The 19,445-nt window shown below is 42.5% G+C and overlaps 1 protein-coding gene across 2 annotated transcripts in view; it reads right to left on the bottom strand.

Annotated features, from left to right (window-relative positions):
• The window catches only part of dpysl2b (dihydropyrimidinase like 2b), a gene marked incomplete at its 5' end in the record, with an annotated part of 33,177 nt that extends 14,489 nt beyond the window's left edge, over positions 1-18,688 (bottom strand). Inside the window, 5 exons of one of the 2 annotated variants that reach the window (XM_084046059.1) lie at positions 1,704-1,765; positions 2,309-2,473; positions 3,432-3,616; positions 4,225-4,313; positions 18,422-18,688. In XM_084046059.1, the coding sequence (XP_083902185.1) occupies positions 1,704-1,765; positions 2,309-2,473; positions 3,432-3,616; positions 4,225-4,313; positions 18,422-18,688 (768 nt within the window). Of the gene's footprint in view, positions 1-1,703; positions 1,766-2,308; positions 2,474-3,431; positions 3,617-4,224; positions 4,314-15,457; positions 15,725-18,421 lie in introns of those variants that run through there. The other variant, XM_084046060.1, reaches the window with a different exon arrangement.
• Between the last annotated feature and the right edge of the window lie 757 nt (positions 18,689-19,445).

Raw genomic sequence — 19,445 nt, 5'->3', positions numbered from 1 at the left:
CAAACTATAAAATAATGGTTATAGCTAAGAAATCTAAAATGACACAGTATGCGCTCCCGGATTGAATGGGTTAAACAACTTTGTTGAATACTCGATTCTGACTGGTCAATCGCGTCATTCCGTGGTCTGATATTGTGAATGGCAGAATGTTGTTCTCAACAACAGCCTCTGTTTATGTTGCTATGGAAGCAGAAGCTTGTAAGTGGAAACTCGTAAACTAATTAAATCTGGTGGTTTAGGAGAGCGTCATCTGGGAACTGGAGGTTCCAGGTTCGATCCCCGGCTACTCCTAGCTTCGTGTCAAAGTGTTCTTGAGCAAAACACGGAACCACTGCTCCCAAGGAGCAGGTTGGAAATACATACCAATTACCATTTAATACATCAATATTTCGTGTCAAATTATTGCTTTTGTTCATAAGTTGCCATGTACAGTAATAAGCAGGAATGGTATGGTTATATTATTGGAAAATAAACTCCTTCAGTGTTTATTTTTGTGGACTTTATTTTTGCGGCGTTTATTTTCCAATCTGTACATATCCCTCACTTAAACGGGTATCACGGTTCTGGGTTCGATTCCAGGCACCGACAACTCAGTGTATGAGTAGCTAAGACATAAATACTTGGAGTTGGTAGGTGTGGCGCTCCACCTCAGCAATCCATCTCTAAGGGGTCTAGTACATTGTAACGCGGATAGGGGATAGATGCCCTCGTTGCTCAGCGACAATAAGACACTATGATCTAACTTACTTACTGATCATCGCTATTCTTTTTTACCAAGGCCTGTATCTTATCATCCCTGTTTACTGGACCAGAGTTACTCACTTCATCCCGGGCTGGGGAATGTATTTTTATATTTATCGTGATATGAGACCACTGTAGACATTGTCTGGGATTTTGGATAGTATAATATTGTGATATGACAAGTGTTGCCTTTTACTGGTTTTATTCACTGATATCTACATAAGGCCCAGTATTGAAAACCAAAGGGACCAGGCAATAATCACAATAGTACATTGCCAAGACTCTACCAAACTGTGATGTTTGGCCTTACACTTGTGATGGAAAGATTATGCACCCTCAATTTCCTGCAAAATGATTGTCACAGTCACACCAATGATTTCATGGACACAGACAGAAACTGACGTCTTGAATGACTCATCATCTCCCGGCTGCCAACTGCACAATAATAAAGAGCCCGTCAAACTTCGGCATGGGAGAGCGAAAGATAAACTTTGGCTGCACTGTCCTTAATGCATTCCTCTCACAGGTGCAAAGACCGGCACAGTCCTGTTTCAAAAGAGCTTTCAAGTGGGATTAATTGACTTTTACAGTGAGTCAGAAACAGACATATGGGTTTCATCTAGAGCCCAGCTGATGCCAAATACTTGGGTCCGATGGAGAGTCCTAGAACACCGATTACCAATGTTTTGACTGATATATAACATTTTATTTTATATATCAATTTTATATATGCTAATTTATGTGCGACACTGACGTGCAAATACGTATTAATCATTCTCACACACACACACACACACACACACACACACACACACACACACACACACACACACACACACACACACACACACACACACACACACACACACACACACACACACACACACACACACACACACACACACACACACACACACACACACACACACAGTATTACAAAGCCATCATAGGCAATGTCTTACCTGAGAGTCAGTAAGCTGGAAAACATCCTTATAAGCCAAATAAACAAGGAAGGAGTTGACACCTGAAGAACAGAGGATCATTGTCAAATAATAAGAAAGGAAGTGAAGACAAATATACAGTATATTTAATAAAGAGAGAGAGATAGAGAAAGAGAGAGAGAGAGAGAGAGAATGATCGGAAATGACTGCTCATTAAGTCCTAATAATTTAAATGATTCCCATTTTCCTCAATTGAAAACTATTTAACAGCAGGAAATAGGATTAGTTTGGAGAAAAATAAAGAATAAATAAAGTAACTGTGTCACTGGTCTGAGTGGGGTGTGGTCATACAGTTTTGCAGTCTGATGAGAAACTCACTCATAATAATGATTTATAATGAAATTCATATTTATTATGCATGCACTTGGTTTTTGTCTTTGTTAAGAACTTTGTATTGCGTTTCATGCATGAGATATGGTATACACATCAAATCTGATTGAATGATTAAATGATAGATAAATCGACCGGTCACTCCATCAATCAGATTATATCTACATTCGGTCGGCCGGGCGGTCTATCGCTTGCATGCATGAATGTATTTCAGTTTGCGAGCACTGTGGCCATACCGTGATCTTTGACCAGAGTTTCCATGTCCTCCTGGATGCCTCTATGCCACTCCGTGATGTCCACATGCAGAGAGTAGTCACAGCATGACTTGCTGTCAGCCCACTCACGCCACTGGTCAAAGGCGGTTAGCAGGCTCACACCAAGCTCAGGCACCACGTGGTCAACTGGACGGGGCAAAAAAAACAAAAACAGATAATGACACAAATGCACATGTGCACACGTATGTACGCTCGCGTCAGTGGCGTGCGCAGACATTTTGAGGGGCAGGTGCTCAAGTGAATTATACTTTTTTTTGTTTACTTGGTCTGCTCTTTTTTCCCTCTACACCTATACCTCTTTGCCAAAAATAGCCGATCTACAAGCCCACAACGCCTCGCAGCGCGAGGCGTTGTGAGCTTGTAGATCGGCTATTTTTGGCTAAAGTTCTCCTCAGAAAAGGGATGCTAGGTTTCGAGTGGTTATGGTAAAAAGAAAAATTACATCACATAGAAGATTTGGCGGACCCCCTGTAGTAACTCTGAGGACCCCCTAGGGGTCCCGGACCCCCTGTTGAAGACCCCTGCTGTATTTTTTTCAAAAGGGCACTTCTGGTCAAGAGGGCAAAGGGCAGGTTCTCTAGCACCACCTAGAGTCTATCTGTGCACGTCCCTGGCTCACGTATGCAGTCTGTGCACGTGTCTAAGCTAAAAACGACATTCCCACCAATGTTCAGTAACTCGGGTCCAGGTGCAATTAATTTGTCTCTGTATCTGTCTATCTATTCATCCATCTGCCTGTCTGTCCGTCCGTCCACCCACCCATATCTCCATCCATCCATGCACAGAAATAGCTCAATGGTGTTTTCATTGTAAGGCTTTGCTCAGACTGCGGGCAAATCTGATTATCTCCGCCAGCTAATCTGCTGGATCGGCGTAAAACTTTGCATACATACTTCCAGTAGGTCAAGTACTGTCAAACAATACCTATGATGATACCTTGGATCATGATAGAACTCCCCACTCCCCATGTAGGCCCTGCCCATTTCCGCCTCACAAGATTTTCCACTAATTCAAAAAACAATCAGATTCCAAAAATCGGATTAGGACTTCCAGTCTGAAGAACATGCCTAAATAGCTGACTCACTGATCATGGTGGTCCCCCCTGCCAAAGCAGCACGGGTGCCCTGGTAGAAGTCATCAGCCGAGATCATGCCTCGGTCAGGCATCTGGAAACGTGTGTGCACATCAATGCCTCCTGGCATCACCATGCGACCGTGGGCATCAATGGTTTTGACCCCACCGGGAACAATGAGGCTTTCCCCAATTTGTCTGACAGAGAGATAGAGAGATAGAGAGAGAGAAAGAGAGAGAGAGAGAGAGAGAGACAGATATTCAAAGACAGGTACAGGGATCATATATTATAACCTTGTATAGAAACAGTCCGCACTTACACAATGAATTTCTTTACATTTTATTATTTACCGCAGCAGCAGTCTCTGACAAACGGAAGTGTTTCGGCTACTCAGGCCTTCATCAGCGTTTTTCTGATGAAGGCCTGAGTGGCCGAAACGTGTCCGTTTGTCAGAGACTGCTGCTGCGGTAAATAATAAAATTATAAGAAATGTCACCTTGTGAGTGCGGACTGTTTCTATAGACTGTTCACTGAGAGTCTGCACCCCTCTATCCTTCTCTGAAACTATTGACAGTAGAGCACACTCAGCTCGGGACTTCTGTCCCCTAGTATTTGGGTATCATATTATTTATAACCTGCATTGTGAGCTTTAGATTGGCTATTTGAAAACGTTAAAGAAGAAAATAAATGGCATGCCGAAAAGAAAGTAGTTGAAAGTAGTTAAGTGTTAAGTTAAGTGATCATATTTCATTCATGACAGCACAACCAAAGTTCAGGCTCTTTAAAGATTCAATAAAGGGCTCACTTGATGACGCCATCCTCTATATAGATGTCAGCACAGAAGGACTGGTCATCGTTCACAATCTTCGCTCCTTTGATCAGAAGACGGTCACTCTGGAGAGAGAGGCACAATAAAGAGGATCAGTTGGTATGAACAGAATTCTACGACATTCCAACCACATTCCGGACATCCACTGAGAGGGAAAGCGGGCTAAACAACGATGTATGGGAACCAGACACCACACAGACAAGTCTGTAGTTCTTGTTAATCTTTTTTATTGGACACCATAAAAAAATAAGATTATGGGGGTGAGCAGCATTCTGACCTATGTAGAACTACTGGATGTCGGATTAATACTTGTGGGATAAAGGAGGAGAGGAGAGAGATCTTTATTAATTCACCAATGGAAACTTCTCATTGATTTCAATAACAGGTAGGTACAGCACAAGAAAAGAGGTGGCAGTGTACTGTAGTAGCACAGGACACAAAAATGTGCTAGACTCAAAACAACAACCCATCCCTCCTTCCAGAGATGTGTCCAAGCTTCCAACCCCAGAAAAGCCTAGATGACTTGAAGGCTGCCACTGAATGTGACTGGACAATTGGACAATGTCACAACTCCATCTGATGTTCTACTGCAGTGCTATGTTAAACCCTGCTGGCTTTCATCCCGATAGAGAACAGCATGTCCTCTACCTATGGTTTATGGTTGCAGCATTTTGAGCCACTGCATGGCTGCACTCTCTCTATTCTTCCATTCCTGGGTCTTTCAACTGCACCACTTTTTGTCAGCACACAAGCACACACACATAAACACAAATATATGTCTGTCTGTCTGTCTGTCTGTCTGTCTGTCTGTCCTTCTGTCCGTCTGTCCGTCTGTCTGTAAATATATACATGATGGATACATGCAGCATGCACACATACTGTATATTCAAAGATAATATGCGTACACACGCGCACACACACAGGGATGAGAGTTAGAGATGATGAGTCGGAGAACACAGCTGTTTGGTTTGGCACCATGATTCTGCGGTAGTTGTTTTAACAATGACAGTGTGTGTGCGCACGCACACGTGCGTGGAAGGAAGGAAGGAAGGAGGGAGGGAGAAAGACAGAACAAGTGGAACTGGAACAAAGAAAGGAGATAGAGGCAGCATGGTTGGATGTATGAGTTCAGGAGTCTGGAATGAAAACATGATCACAGAAATAACTACAATAGTGTGATCACTCAGATTTCTGAGTGTGCACATGTAAGAGACGGGTTAGCATTGGGGTCAAACACACACACACACACACACACACACACACACACACACACACACACACACACACACACACACATACACATACACATACACACACCCACACACACACACACACACACACACACACACACACACACACACACACACACACACACACACACACACACACACACACACACACAGAAGCTACAAAGTGTGCAACTGCAATGTGCATGATGTGCGGGACCAGCAAGCACTGCCAGCCAGGACATACAAGTATGATGGGTCAAGGGTTAGGGGTCAAATAGTGAGGGGTCAAATAGGGATTTTTAAGGAGGGGGAGCATGCACAGGCAAATGTACACACACCACTGGCACCCACTGCCGTGTCTTTAAAAGTATCGTGCTCTTTATTATTTTTGTACATCCTCTGTTGCCCTGTTATGGACTGGGGACTGGGGAGTATAACCTGTTTTGCAAAAAGCACTAGATATATGAATTGGATATCGCTTTCTCAGACAGGAAGGGGAGCCCATTTCAGAGTGGTGCGCAGGCTCAGCCCATCCAGACGCAAGACTAAAGAAAATGCTAATCACTAATTCTCTTGCTGGGGTTGATGCCAGCTCTGCTTGAACACAATTAGGGAAAGAATGCTTCATGTGAAACAATGAAGAGTAGAGCCTGCCTTTGAACACGTCCATTAGTCCTCTGCATGATGACTGGCTGACAAAATAATACAACTTTTCAAAGGACCAATCAGACTGCAGACCAATTACCATGTAATTGATCATCCATGCCTGCTATGCCACTTGTCTCTCTGTAGGAGGGCGAGTCCCCAGCCCAGACCCTACAACCAGCCCACTTCACGCCTCACCCAAAATCCCAGGGGCCCCCTCGTACTCCCCGCTCTCCCTACCTCCTCCCCTGTTGAGTCACCCCAGTGGCTCTGGCCTGTCCTCCCAAATGGGAGTGGCACAATTCTGGTCACGAGGACCTAAGCATCCTCCACTAACAAAGGCTTCTCTGTCTGAGCTTCTGACTCCAGTGTGTTTCCCAGCCCTGGCCCTGAGCACAACTGCTGCTTTCCAAAGGCCCTACATGCCCCGCCCTGCATGCATCCCAGCTTACAAATAGAAAACTCATACTGTATGTGATTCATGTCATCGATTAGTAAAAAAAAAAAAAAAAAAAAAGGGGAGAAAGATTTACATGTGTATGTATGTATGTATGTATGTATGTATGTATGTATGTATGTATGTATGTATGTATGTATGTATGTATGTATGTATGTATGAATGTGTGCGTGTACGTATACGTATATATGTATAATATATGTATAAATCCCTTCCCTTACATTATTTAAGGGACACTACCACAATCTCAAAACATTTGTTATAGGGCTATTGCTCCAGTAGCAGAAAAACACTGCCAAAGTTGTATTGAAAAAAAAACTCCAGTGATGTCGTTGGGGTAAAATACTGTAATCGTGACATTCACTGTGTTTACGGCAAAGTAGCAATCTTGACTTCAGAAACCATTAATCTGGATGTGCCAGTCTGATGCACGCCTGCCAGTCTGAAAAAGGGCTAAACAGACAGACAGGAATTTTCCGTCAATATTTATCATAAATGTGTCATAAATAATGCAAAAACATAGACAAAGGTACATACAGTAGAGAGCCGAAATTACATATGCACACATGCACGCACGCATATGCGTGCACACTCACACAAATATCACAGAATCACAGAAACTCTGGAATATGCATAGCAGCTGTGCACTGAAAGGTGTGGCAATGCAATGACAGTGGTGACGGAACCCGTACAGACTGAGCATGTGGTAAATTCCCAGATATGTAGAGCAGACGGCCTTTGGTGGAAGGGATGGCTTCACGCCATCCACCCTTGGCATCTATTCATCCAACAACTGCTTTGAAATACGCCATTACATCATGTGGCCGCTCATCATGACTATCATTATCATATTACTTGGTATGCAAGCAGACAAGGGGTTTTCAAGTTCTCAGCGCTCATATTTTCAATTTCACACAAGCTCAAGCCACTCCAGCCAATGCAGGGCTGCAGGCCAACTAAATTATGTTTTCAGAAACAGTTACACATGGTTGTACAATAAACAGAGTTAACTTTTCTGGGTTACACACTGGATATGTTCTTTGGTCACATAAGGAGCCTATGTTTAGGGGTGACAGTTAATCGAACAAATCGATTTAATCGATTACCGTATAAAATAGATATCACTTTTAAATATATACATTAATAATACATTTTGGAGGGAAGTTTTGATTTTTTTTTTTATTCCAACAATTCTTTGATGTATACTTTTTTTGAAAACGCACTTATCAATTATATTTGATAAATCGGAAAAGTACTCGCAGCCCTACATATGTTACCAATCTAGAATGAGTGTTTATATTTTAAAATAGCACTTTTTTATTCTTCCTTGCTGAAAACAAATTAATTGGATTAAGGAAACATTTGTATGTCACGAGTCCCCCATTTGTGTAATCGTAGAGCTCTTTCAGAGCTAATGGGGAGAGGAGAGAGGGTGCATCAGGCCTTTTTGATTGTACTGGATCTGTGCCAAACATGACAGTGACCTTTCCTACATGGGAACCATTTACAGCCCTGTCACAAACAGGATGTAGACCACGGCTTTATGGTTTCACTGCTTCTCAACGCTTTACTCTGGTTTAAAAAGAAAAAAGAAATGCAATTACAATTATTTTTGACTTGTATGAAGCGCTGACATTAATATAGTGTGTTGAGTATATATGCATAATGTATATGCATTTTATTTGATTCAAGTCAACTTTAAGCATTTAAGAATGACTATTCAGACCATAGGTATCACTAACAACAAAAATCTTCTCTTGGCACTAAATATTGGCACTGGCACTAAATATTGGCACTGGCACTAAATATTTTCAAATGGGTTTCCTTAACCTAATATGTATCAACTTGGGGGTCCTTGACATAAAATATTTGAGAACCACTGATCTCCGAAGGCTTATATCCAGTATCCATCACTATACCTATTTATTCCATTGTGGGGAAAATACTTCTGAAAGCCTGGAGGAAGGCTGGCAGAATATGAGAAAGTGACAGACAGAGACAGATACATAATTAAGTGAGAAAACACTGGTCACCCCGCTATTTAAACAGTCTGTCAGATCAATCCACCACATCATGTGACACCTGTAGCCTGTAATTAAGCCCAAGCCTCGTCTAACGTGAAACCATGGCAGCACAGGTGAAAGCTGAAACCATCTGCAAATGGAAAAAGCACAGATCTTTGATGACACAGCAATATTCTGTTAAGAAGTCACAGATTCCGGACCAAATCGGGCTGGATGCCGTGAAAAAGGCTGCCAATGTTAGGCGTAACCAGGCGACGCCATGTGTTGTCTACCAAATGGAGCATAAACTGGGAACATTGTGAACTCAGGTTGTGCATACTGCCAGGCCAGACACTAATATTATACAAGTGTCTTGAATCATAGTCTGCAGTATTACTCACCAATATCCCTTTAATACCAATATCCCATTAACTCCTTAAATATTATAGCTGTCATTTTTAAAGGAAGCATTCACCATTTGAAGTAAAGACACCCATCCCTCTGAAAGGATTCATTAAATAATATAATGTACGGGTATGTGACCGGTACGAGTTATATTATCACTAGGGTCTTACTGTGTGCTCACAATAGAATATGGTACCACTTCTGTCTACTTAATCTGTGTCTCAGAGGCGCACACTGTGGACAGCTCAAAAATGTCTTAAAAAGTTCTAGAACTATCTAAATTGCTAGAGGCACAGAAGAGGACACTTTGCCAATTTTATGTGTTTACTAGTCATGTGGAGTACAACCACATGAACCCTAACGTCCCTATTCTGGGGGCAGATCTACAAGCTCACAATGTGTTATGAGCTTGTATAGATCTGCTATTTTCTGCAAAGACATTCGGTGTAGATGGAAAAAAGGAGGGGATTAAGTATAGTCCTCTAGGGGACCCTGGTCAACTACGTATATAGTGTTAAGTGGTTAAAACTAACAGCAGTTTTGAGTGAGAGAGTCAGATTATGTGATTGACGTCACCCAAGGTCAATTTCACAGACGTTCCACCGTTCGTTCACTCTAGTCAGAACAGAAGCAAGACAGGGTCTAATAATGGAATTAATGGCATGGCTTCCCTGTACAGTCAGTACATGGAGGCCAGTCTGGACTCTGGAGCCTTGTGGAATTCCACATTTGGGCTGACATCATATTGATGACATCAGTCCATATTTAGGCAAAAACTTGGGCAATTTGGGCAAAATTTGGGAGCATACATATGGGGGACATACAAACTAACACTGTTACATAGGGCTGACCCCTTCGATGCCAGGCCTTGAAAAGTACACGACAGGGTCTAACGGCACGGATCTCAGACTTCATGTGGCCAAAAATGTAAGTAGAAAATATAAAACATATGTGGAAAAAAAGTGTGTGCTCCCTGCTTGCCCAGTCTTCATGTGTCAAAGAGTCCCTGAGCGAGACTCTTAACTCCAACTGCTCCCCGGGTGCTGTATTAATGGCAGCCACTGAAATAGTTAGGATGGGTTAAATGCAGAGGAGAAATTCTACTACAAATGTGCAAATGTACTGTAGAAAATACCCAAATACATCAGCATGCACAATAAAAGACACAGACACACACAGAAACTCACAGACTCGTCTTCCTCCTACAGAACCACGCCATACAAATGACATGGTGATGATGTTTATGCTCAGCAAAGTTGCCCTTTTAAGACCTTAGTTGGTGAATGTCTGACCCTTTCCTCTAAGATCCCAATGGGAACACTACACAGTAAAATCTTCAATCCTCAGTGTTAATTAATTCATTTGTAACTAGCTGGGGACCCCCTGGAACCCCCTCAAGGACCCCTGGGGGTCCCTGGACCTCACGTTGAGAACCTGTTCAAAGGAGATAGCTTGTTGTACTACTTCCTCCAGTGTATTGTCTTTTGTTCAGAGACTGAATTGTGCATAAGCCCACACAACACACATACAGGCTATGAGTATTACGCACAACTCTTTCATACACAAAACAAATCACAAAAACCCAAACCCGTCCACACAGGCACACATGCACATGCAACACATGCAAACTGAAGCCTGTCTCACTTCTGCAAAAACAAAAACACACTTTCTCTCACAGCTGAGTTTATGAATGAGAAAATGCAGGTTTACAGTGGGGGAAACAAAAAAAAAGCCACTCTTTGCCAGTGTGTGATTCTGAGAACAGAGAGAGTGCTTTGTGTGATGTGTGAACAGACAGAGCCACGGCTACAGAGTCGTGGAACAGCAGTGAGCAGGAGTCAAGTGGAGCCCTCACCACCACATGAACCCGAGCGTCCCCATTCTGGGGACAAACACTCCGCGAAAATAGCAGATTTACAAGGTCACAACGCATCACGTGGCGACGAATTTGAGATTGTAGATCAGCTATTTTCGGTGATGAGATTTGGTATAGACCGAAAAATGGAGGTAACCTGGGGAATCAACAAAGTATAGGGTTTAAGTTTTTCTTTACATCTAACAAACACTAACACAGTCCTCTGGGTACCAGATCTGCCACCTGAGCCAGCTGTACTGTAATAATGTTTACAGGTAAAGTGAGAGACTGACTAATAATCTCTCATAATCTCTCACACCTTTGAGGATTGTAGTCACTGTGGATCATCACGGAACTGGGTGTGAGAAAAACAGCACAACCTTGAGTGTGATATTGATTTCATACAACAATTCAACAACAAACTATTTACAGCATCTAGCAGAATGATGGGAGGTATGATTTTGTCGATGTTGTTGCTCTGCACTCTCTTCTGCACATTTTACAGTTGGGTGAACTTTGGGTGACTGTCTAGCCAACTATTTAATCTGAAGGCAGTGGAGAATCTGGATGAGTCACGGAGCAAGTCCAAGCCCAGGTGGTGAACTTGAGGATGACATTCATATTTGATGAGAGCTCCCTGAAGGAGCCTGCTGCCCCCCTCCTACTGGCCACGACAGCCCACCCTGCTGCCAACTGTGTTGATGTTACAAACATGGACAATAAACACCCTTACTCCACTGCCCCAATACTGTGTGTGTGTGTGTGTGTGTGTGTGTGTGTGTGTGTGTGTGTGTGTGTGTGTGTGTGTGTGTGTGTGTGTGTGTGTGTGTGTGTGTGTGTGTGTGTGTGTGTGTGTGTGTGTGTGTGGGGACATAGAGCACACAGACAAAGCCTCTGGTGTCTCTGTCAGAAACTGTGGTTGGATTATTAAACATAATCCATTAAACGCACTGAACCTCATTCTGCAGCATATACTGCATGTCATTTATAGCATGCCTAATTGCCGACCCAGGTAATACTCTGAAGCATATTATTCACAGCTATTTTTCCTACCGTATCTCATCTATCTATGTATGGGCAGAAGCAGACTAGACATAAGAAAAGTTGGCTTGTGATTAAATATTTGGTGGTATGAATCCCAGGACCAACTGGGAAAATCAGGCCTCTGAAAGTAAATAATTTAACTCTCCTCTCAATCCATCCTGCAGCTGTCAAGGTGCCTTTTGATTTAAGTTGTTTTAATAGCACCCAGCAGGTCTATTGGAGCTTCCCGCATGGCAAAGGTGCACATAGAAACAGATTGTATTGGACAGACTCCTGGTATAAATGAACAACAGAAACAGTATTTCTGTCTTCAATCCTATTTTCTGTCCTATGCAGTTTCAAGGTTAGACACTAGACAGCCACTTATAGTCTTGTGCAGCCAGATAACTATTCCACAATCTCCGAATGCTATAGAGTCTGGAACTATACCTCCTGAAATCCGAGACAGGTTGATTTCCATTTCTGCTAAGCAGCAAGTTATATATGCTTAGATGATTTTGATTTATATTTGGGTAAATTTGTGCGACTGTAAAGACAAAACGGAAGTGGGAAGTAGGTGTCACATCCGCTTAATCGCTTGATCATTTACAGAGCTCCCATGCTCCAGACTGTATGACGGAAGCATTTGAACATTGTGGGAGGGAACAGTCTGGCTCGCGAGACTAAGCCACTTAGGATTGGCTTAATTGCTATTTGGAAAGTGACAGCTACTTATCTTCTGATCTCTCAACTGCTCTCTGGCACTAGTAGAGCCCAGTCAAAAATGGTCCTACAGTACACATGTATATGTAGTTGATATCAAACTAATCAATTTAAAACTGCACTATGTAACTTTCCTGTTCTACCCCGGGGTCTCCTGCGCAAGTGCTGACATTTTTCTCACTAAGATAATAGAGCCTGCCTGCTTGCTCTGGGGAGAAATTGAATTTTGAACTTCAGGTCAAAATCTGTGTCAAACCATAAACAGGATTGTGTCAAAGGTTGTGTCCAACCTAGACACAGGATCTAAATGTCTTAATAGAAGTGCAGGGAGACCAAATACAACCACCCCAATTGTACAAGTTATATTGTATTAACATACTCAACCATACAGACACAAAATAACATTTTATTCACTAAAACAAATACAATACTCAGCACTCAGCTGGGTACATAATAGAACTTTAATCTAATATTATATATATAGAAGTGGTAATCAGATTAATCAATTAAGACAATTATTGTAAAAAGATCAATTACAATGTGTTTGTGTTGATTCACTGATATATACAACATAAACAATATTAAATAAATGTGCTTCTTGATGATTCGATTAATCTAAAATGTAACCGATAACATAATCACATAATCAATAGTTGCAACCCTACGCACAAGGTCTTTGACTGACACCCTGGAGTTAAGTAATGGTGTCAGAGAAGCTTCTATGGAGCCAATACTGTGAAGCTGAACTAAGGCCGCGAGAAGAGCACACCATGATCACTGCTACAGGGGTGTGGCAGCACTGTCTGCCACTGCCACTGTACAAACTCTCTCTCTCTGTATGTATGTATGTATGTAGCATTATAAGGGGTGAAAATATAATTTGAGTGTGAATAATACTGTATGTCTCAAATTAAATTATTTCTTGGGGCCAAAATGTTGCATATTTGATTGTATCTATACAATCTTATTAGAAATAACATGTTTACGCTCTTTAAAAAAAGCATTTTGTTACAAAATTCTATATAGTATACATATCACATTCAAATCATGCTTTTAATTTCTCTCTCACTCACACACCATCTTATACGAACTAACTCTCAGCAGCAGCAACAGCAGAGGGTGAAGATGCGATGAGCATGCTCAGTGGGAGTGCCTGCAAGGACTGCATCTGCGTGTGTGCGTGCGTGCCTGTGTGTGTGTGTGAGTGTGTGTGTGTGCGCGTGCGTGTAAACATAAAGATTAGCTATAGGGTGGTCCTTAGTGCTTTGCGTTGGGTGCCTGCATGGGTGTGTTGTTAATGGCAGAAGTCAAGTGCAGCCCAATACAGCCTGGAGTTGCCCATCGTAGTTCAACCTTGTCTCTAACTGCATCTTTTTAACCTTTCAAAGCCTGCATGCACACCATGGAGAGGGGTGTCTCTGCTGTAAATGATAAGTCACCATCAATAAAGCTTTTGCTCTGATGTGATGCACGATCATTGCAATGTCTGCAGGCACCTGGCATGATGCTCCATGCCTACAGCAGCCATCGAGTGATGAACCACTCAACTCATTTTCCTCACTCCCAACAACGCTGGGGAAATAGTGACCTTGTTAATTCGTTCAGTCGCTGCACATACAATATTCCTTTGATTAAACAGTAGCGACACATGGAAGGAAACACTAGGTCCTGCCACCCACACCCACCCGCACCCTCTCCGTTCACCCCTCTCTTCATTGAGCTGCTGCTAGCAACTCGCCATTATTTCAGCCGGCTCTGGGCAATCCTCCAGGAAGGGCTGCTGCTTGCCACTGCCCATAGTGACACATTTAACGTGCCTTTTGAATGCCTGCTTCTGCATCACACACACACACACACACACACACACACACACACACACACACACACACACACACACACACACACACACACACACACACACACACACACACACACAAAACAAACAAAAAAAATCCAGAGGACACAGCACAGGCCATATGGAGGGGGCAGAAAAAAATCCACCCCAGGATGGGCGGATGCGAGGAAGCATGTGTAACAAAGAGCATAATGGTGAAAACTCAAGCAAAACCCACTGGGTCTTCTTCACCTTTGTGCATAAGAAGAGCACACACAGAACAGTCTGATACACAATTTAAATCTATCTACCCCCAGGCCAGGAGTCGGTGGGCATAGGCCTAGGGCACTTGACGCCAAAGATGCTCTAAAAAGCAGGCGTGGAGATTTCTCTGCATGCAGCCACAGCCTGCAGAGCTGTCATCTAAATCACTGGTTCACAAACCTTTTTAGCTCGAGACCCAAAAGAGAAATGTGATGTCTTCCTGGGACCCAAACTAGTGAAAATAGCAGATCTACAAGCTCACGCGGTGCGTTGTGAGCTTGTAGATCTGCTATCGTCACTACTTCTTGAACATTTATTTTCTAATTTATGGAATGTATTTGATGGGGGGAAAACATTTTGAAAATGTTTTGAAATAATAATTTAAAACAAAATGAAGGAAACAAAAAAAAATCTGTGATATACATTTATGACCCATAAAAATGTGTCCGCGACCCACAGATGGGTCCCAACCCGCTGTTTGGGAAACAGTGATCTAAATAGGCCAGATCATGATGCCCTTTCCCACTTTAACAGGAATAGTATAGGCTACATCTTCTGTAGTTAGCAGGTTCCAGATGTGCTGCACAACCTCTGTAAGCAGGTCCTTCACCTCTGAGCAGCACCATCCATGCTGTCTTATTGTGGCATCATTCACAGTCCTTACTGCGGCGATCCTTTAAACAAAACGTGCTTTTTAATGTGATTTCCTCTCAGTAAGCCCACTACTATATTACTACTCTATTACTGCAGTAGAATAACATCGCAACTCACTGTAATGCGGGGAATGTTCTTCTTGCCCTGATAGCCAGACATCTTCACTGTTCTTCTGCGCCGTAGGACCGCTATCAATTCAATGGGATGGTCGGACTATTGCGGTTTTCTTTGCAGGTTTTAAGTGGAATAAAGTGTCAAAATATCAAGAGTCAGATTCCGATGTGCGATCCTTTTGGGGGGTCGATGGGAGGCCACAATTTGTGAAGAATCGGGTCAAACTCTCTCTTTCTCAACTACAAATCACGTCCTGCTGTTACAGCCTCCCGTTCTCTGCCTGATGCACCAAACCAGACCAGACGGACTCAGACAGGAGGGGAGGGAGGGGAGTCTGTGGTAGCCCATAGCCCGGAGGAACGCTAGGGCTGTGATTGGCTGGCTGGTTGTCAGGGCAACAGGTGACGCGTCGGTTTTGCTCTATTAGAGCAGTGGTTCTCAAACTTTTTGGACCCCCCAAATTGACACTTATTAGCCCCCGGACCCCCATTTGAAAAGCTATGCCAGGGACCCCCATAAGAGAAGATTTGTATGCCTCTAGCAGTGATTCTCAACCCTTTTAATTTCAAGGACCCCCAGTTTGACATGCATTAGGTTACGGACCCCCATTTAATGGCATTTCTAACTCTGGGACCCCAATTTATATTGTAAAATCAATCATAATTTAACTCTGAGAGCGTACAAATGGAAATAAGGCTATATAATAGTATGATAGTAGCCCACACATGCTAGAAATGTGATCATAATAGAACAATATCAATATAATATACTAGAAGGCAAAATTAGTCAAATCTGAAAGTACAAATTATAATCAGAGGTGTATTTAGACAGGATAGTTTTTTCTCTGTGATATCTTTAAAGGTACGGTAAGTGATATTTGTTGATAAATTAAGTGTTAAATAGCTCTATGTTCTAATCATTGCTATAATGTGTTTGTTCAGAAACACAGTCTCCCTATTTCTCTAGCTTTTTAGAAAACAAAAACAAAAGAAATCAGAATGGGATACCAATTTTATCCAATCAGAAGAGAGAACTCACACAGGATAAACTGATATGAAGTGAAATTGGTTCACGTTATGACATAAAGAAAGTAGCAGAACAAATAAAATTGAAATGGGTAGCCTACTCTCTCCTGATTGGCTGAAATTTGGCCACCCACCTGAAAAAATATGTTCTGTTTATTAAAGAGCAGGAGATATGGGGAGACTTCTGTTATTGAACAAACACTCTAGCTATAGCCTATGATTACTATCAGAATATAGTGCTATAACCTTTGAACAAAAACTATCCAAAAACTATAACTTGCCCTACCTTTAACCCCAGCAACAGAAAACACAAAATACACTAGTATTGAGCCCTGAGGGACTCCGGTTTAAATATATAGGTTTGAGTGGTTAAGTCTGTGGTGACTCAATCGTTAAGTCCAATATAACTATAGTTAATTTAGCTTATCTCTAAGTTTACACATACAGAGAGCCAGACAACCAATCACAGGAACTATTGGCCATCCCTGCAGGCTATGGGATCTAGCCTCTTCAGTCAGAGGGCCGTTCTCTATGAATCAAAAGGCGCATGCGCAAGACCCCGCCCTGCTTCATTAAGAAGTATTAAGAACTGCTACTCTCCTTGGATGAGGAACCAACAGCAGAGTGTGTGTGTGTGTGTGTGTGTGTGTGTGTGTGTGTGTGTGTGTGTGTGTGTGTGTGTGTGTGTGTGTGTGTGTGTGTGTGTGTGTGTGTGTGTGTGCCTGCCTGCCTGCGTGCGTGCGTGCGTGTGTGTGTGTGTGTGTGTGTGTGTGCATTTCAGTTGATGATTCAGAAAGCTCATATGTAAAATGTATATGTCTGCAAAAAAAAAAGTTGCCTTTTTAGGTAGAATTTCCTTTCATTAATATTGTGTTGTGTTATTTTAAACGTTTAGGCAACTAGCCTAATCCAGCATGACATTAACATATAAAATCCTCATCCTCAGTGTTAATTTCAGTGAGTTAATTAATTTACACCTGCAATATGGGACAAATGGCCTTCAGACCCTTTGTGGGTTTTCCTGCAAGTCATGCAAGTCACTGCAGGCATCTTATTGATCACTTACACACCCTATAGCCTCAGAGCAGAAGTTATGCACCTTATATGCATGTGGTCCAATGCAGCACTCATGAAACATGCGCGTGCGTGCGTATGTGTTTGTGACAGTCACCCACGCACACAGCGTGCGTGCGTATGTGTTTGTGACAGTCACCCACGCACACAGCGTGCGTGCGTGCGTGCGTGTGTGTGTGTGTCAATCGGTATCTAAATTCGATTTTGACTATTTTTGACTTGGCTATATCAGCTATACTTAAACCCCTATAGCGTACCTCTTTTGGGCATGCCATTATAGAAGATAATGTCTATCCCAAAACAATTATGAATAAGAAAACAATATCAAAATGTTGTTAAAAGGAAAAATCAACATTTGTTGTCAGTAGTAGGCTACCAAATGACAGAGGCCACTCCCTCTGTGCAGCCGGTAATGGCATATTACATCACAGTGTTTGCTGGGAAGCAAAATGTGCTGTCCAGTTTACAGTGTCACCTATGTAATGTATAACAACTTAAATCGCCCTCTGAATAACATGTGATAATAATGTTTAAATGGTAGGCCTACAAAACAAAGACATTTAAGTCAAAACTAAACTTTATGCATGTTATATAGCCAGCCTATCCAGCCAGATTGTTTTGTTTTCAGATATATATAGCTATAGGCTACAGATTGCTCCTAGAAATATTGATTGATTGATTGAATACTTTATTAACAGTTTGCAAAAAAGCACAGAAAGTACAGTTCAATACAAAACGATGCCAAAGGAATAAAACCCAAGAAAGCACTATTCATGGCTTGTTTCCATTGGCTGTGTATTCAATTCATCGAAAAAGAAGAAAGAAAGAAAGAAAAATGACAGAGGACGACCAAAGCAGATCAATTTACCCTATGATCCAGATTTTGCAGTGCTTCCTTTCCTTTGCTCTCCCTGATCTGGACCTTCTTCGGCTGGGAGATGTCCATCTGTCTGTCAATGACTCGTCCGTCAGTCTTCGATCCCTTGCCCGCCGGGAGTGAATCAAAGTCCAGGGTTTTGCTGTCCGTGGTGGACCCTTCCACCGGGCAGAACATGCCACAGAATTTCTGCCGTGCCCTGGGGCTGTCGGAGCCCATGTTCTTGAAGAAATCTGGCACTTCCCCGGTGGCCGACATGCTTACAGGTTGTCAGGGTGGTGATGATGCGAGGTTGTGGTTTACGGGGCTGATGATTCTGATACGATCCGTGCAGAGCTTCGACAGACAGCCACCGCCTTGCCGGTTACGAGCGCAGGTGGTCGCACTATGAATACACAGCAATCTGTGTGGCTAATGCTGCATGGAGATGCTGTTATCCTGCTGAAGGGGCTAAAGCAGCATTGAGCCATAGGCTACGATATCGGACAGGGGGGTAAACAATCACGTCATAACCTCATTTGTAACACAGCAATTGTTTGTAGTAGCACAAAACTGCTTACTCATGAGTCCCATTTGTAGCCCAGGCACAGCCTTGTGTAGACCTGAAACATCACTGTCATTTCATGACAGTCATGAATGAACTTCAACCTGGTGTTTGCTTTTTCTCCATTTACAGCCCGTACATCTACATAAAGGTTCAGATTTCAAATATAAAGTGCTCACCACATGGCCACGGATGTTACAATTCTACTCGGGCACACATTAGTACCCGTATCTTCCTTATTGTGCAATAAAAAGCATTTAAATCCGATTGGTGGCCATTTTATCAGTTTTTTTTTGCCATACTTTCAACTACGTGACCCTATCGGCTGGGAGGTGTATTGCATTCTGATACATTATAACTCTGAGAAAATGGCCACCGATCGGATTAAAACGCTTTTTATTGAACAATACGGAAGATACGGGTGCTTATGCGGACCCGAGTAGAATTCTAACATCCGTAGCCATAGGGTAA

The sequence above is a fragment of the Gymnoscopelus microlampas genome (genome assembly GCF_963454915.1).
Source record: "Gymnoscopelus microlampas genome assembly, chromosome: 21".
NCBI lineage: Eukaryota > Metazoa > Chordata > Actinopteri > Myctophiformes > Myctophidae > Gymnoscopelus > Gymnoscopelus microlampas.
The sequence above is the reverse complement of the archived record's forward strand: the minus strand, read 5'-3'. Positions and strand labels throughout refer to the sequence as shown.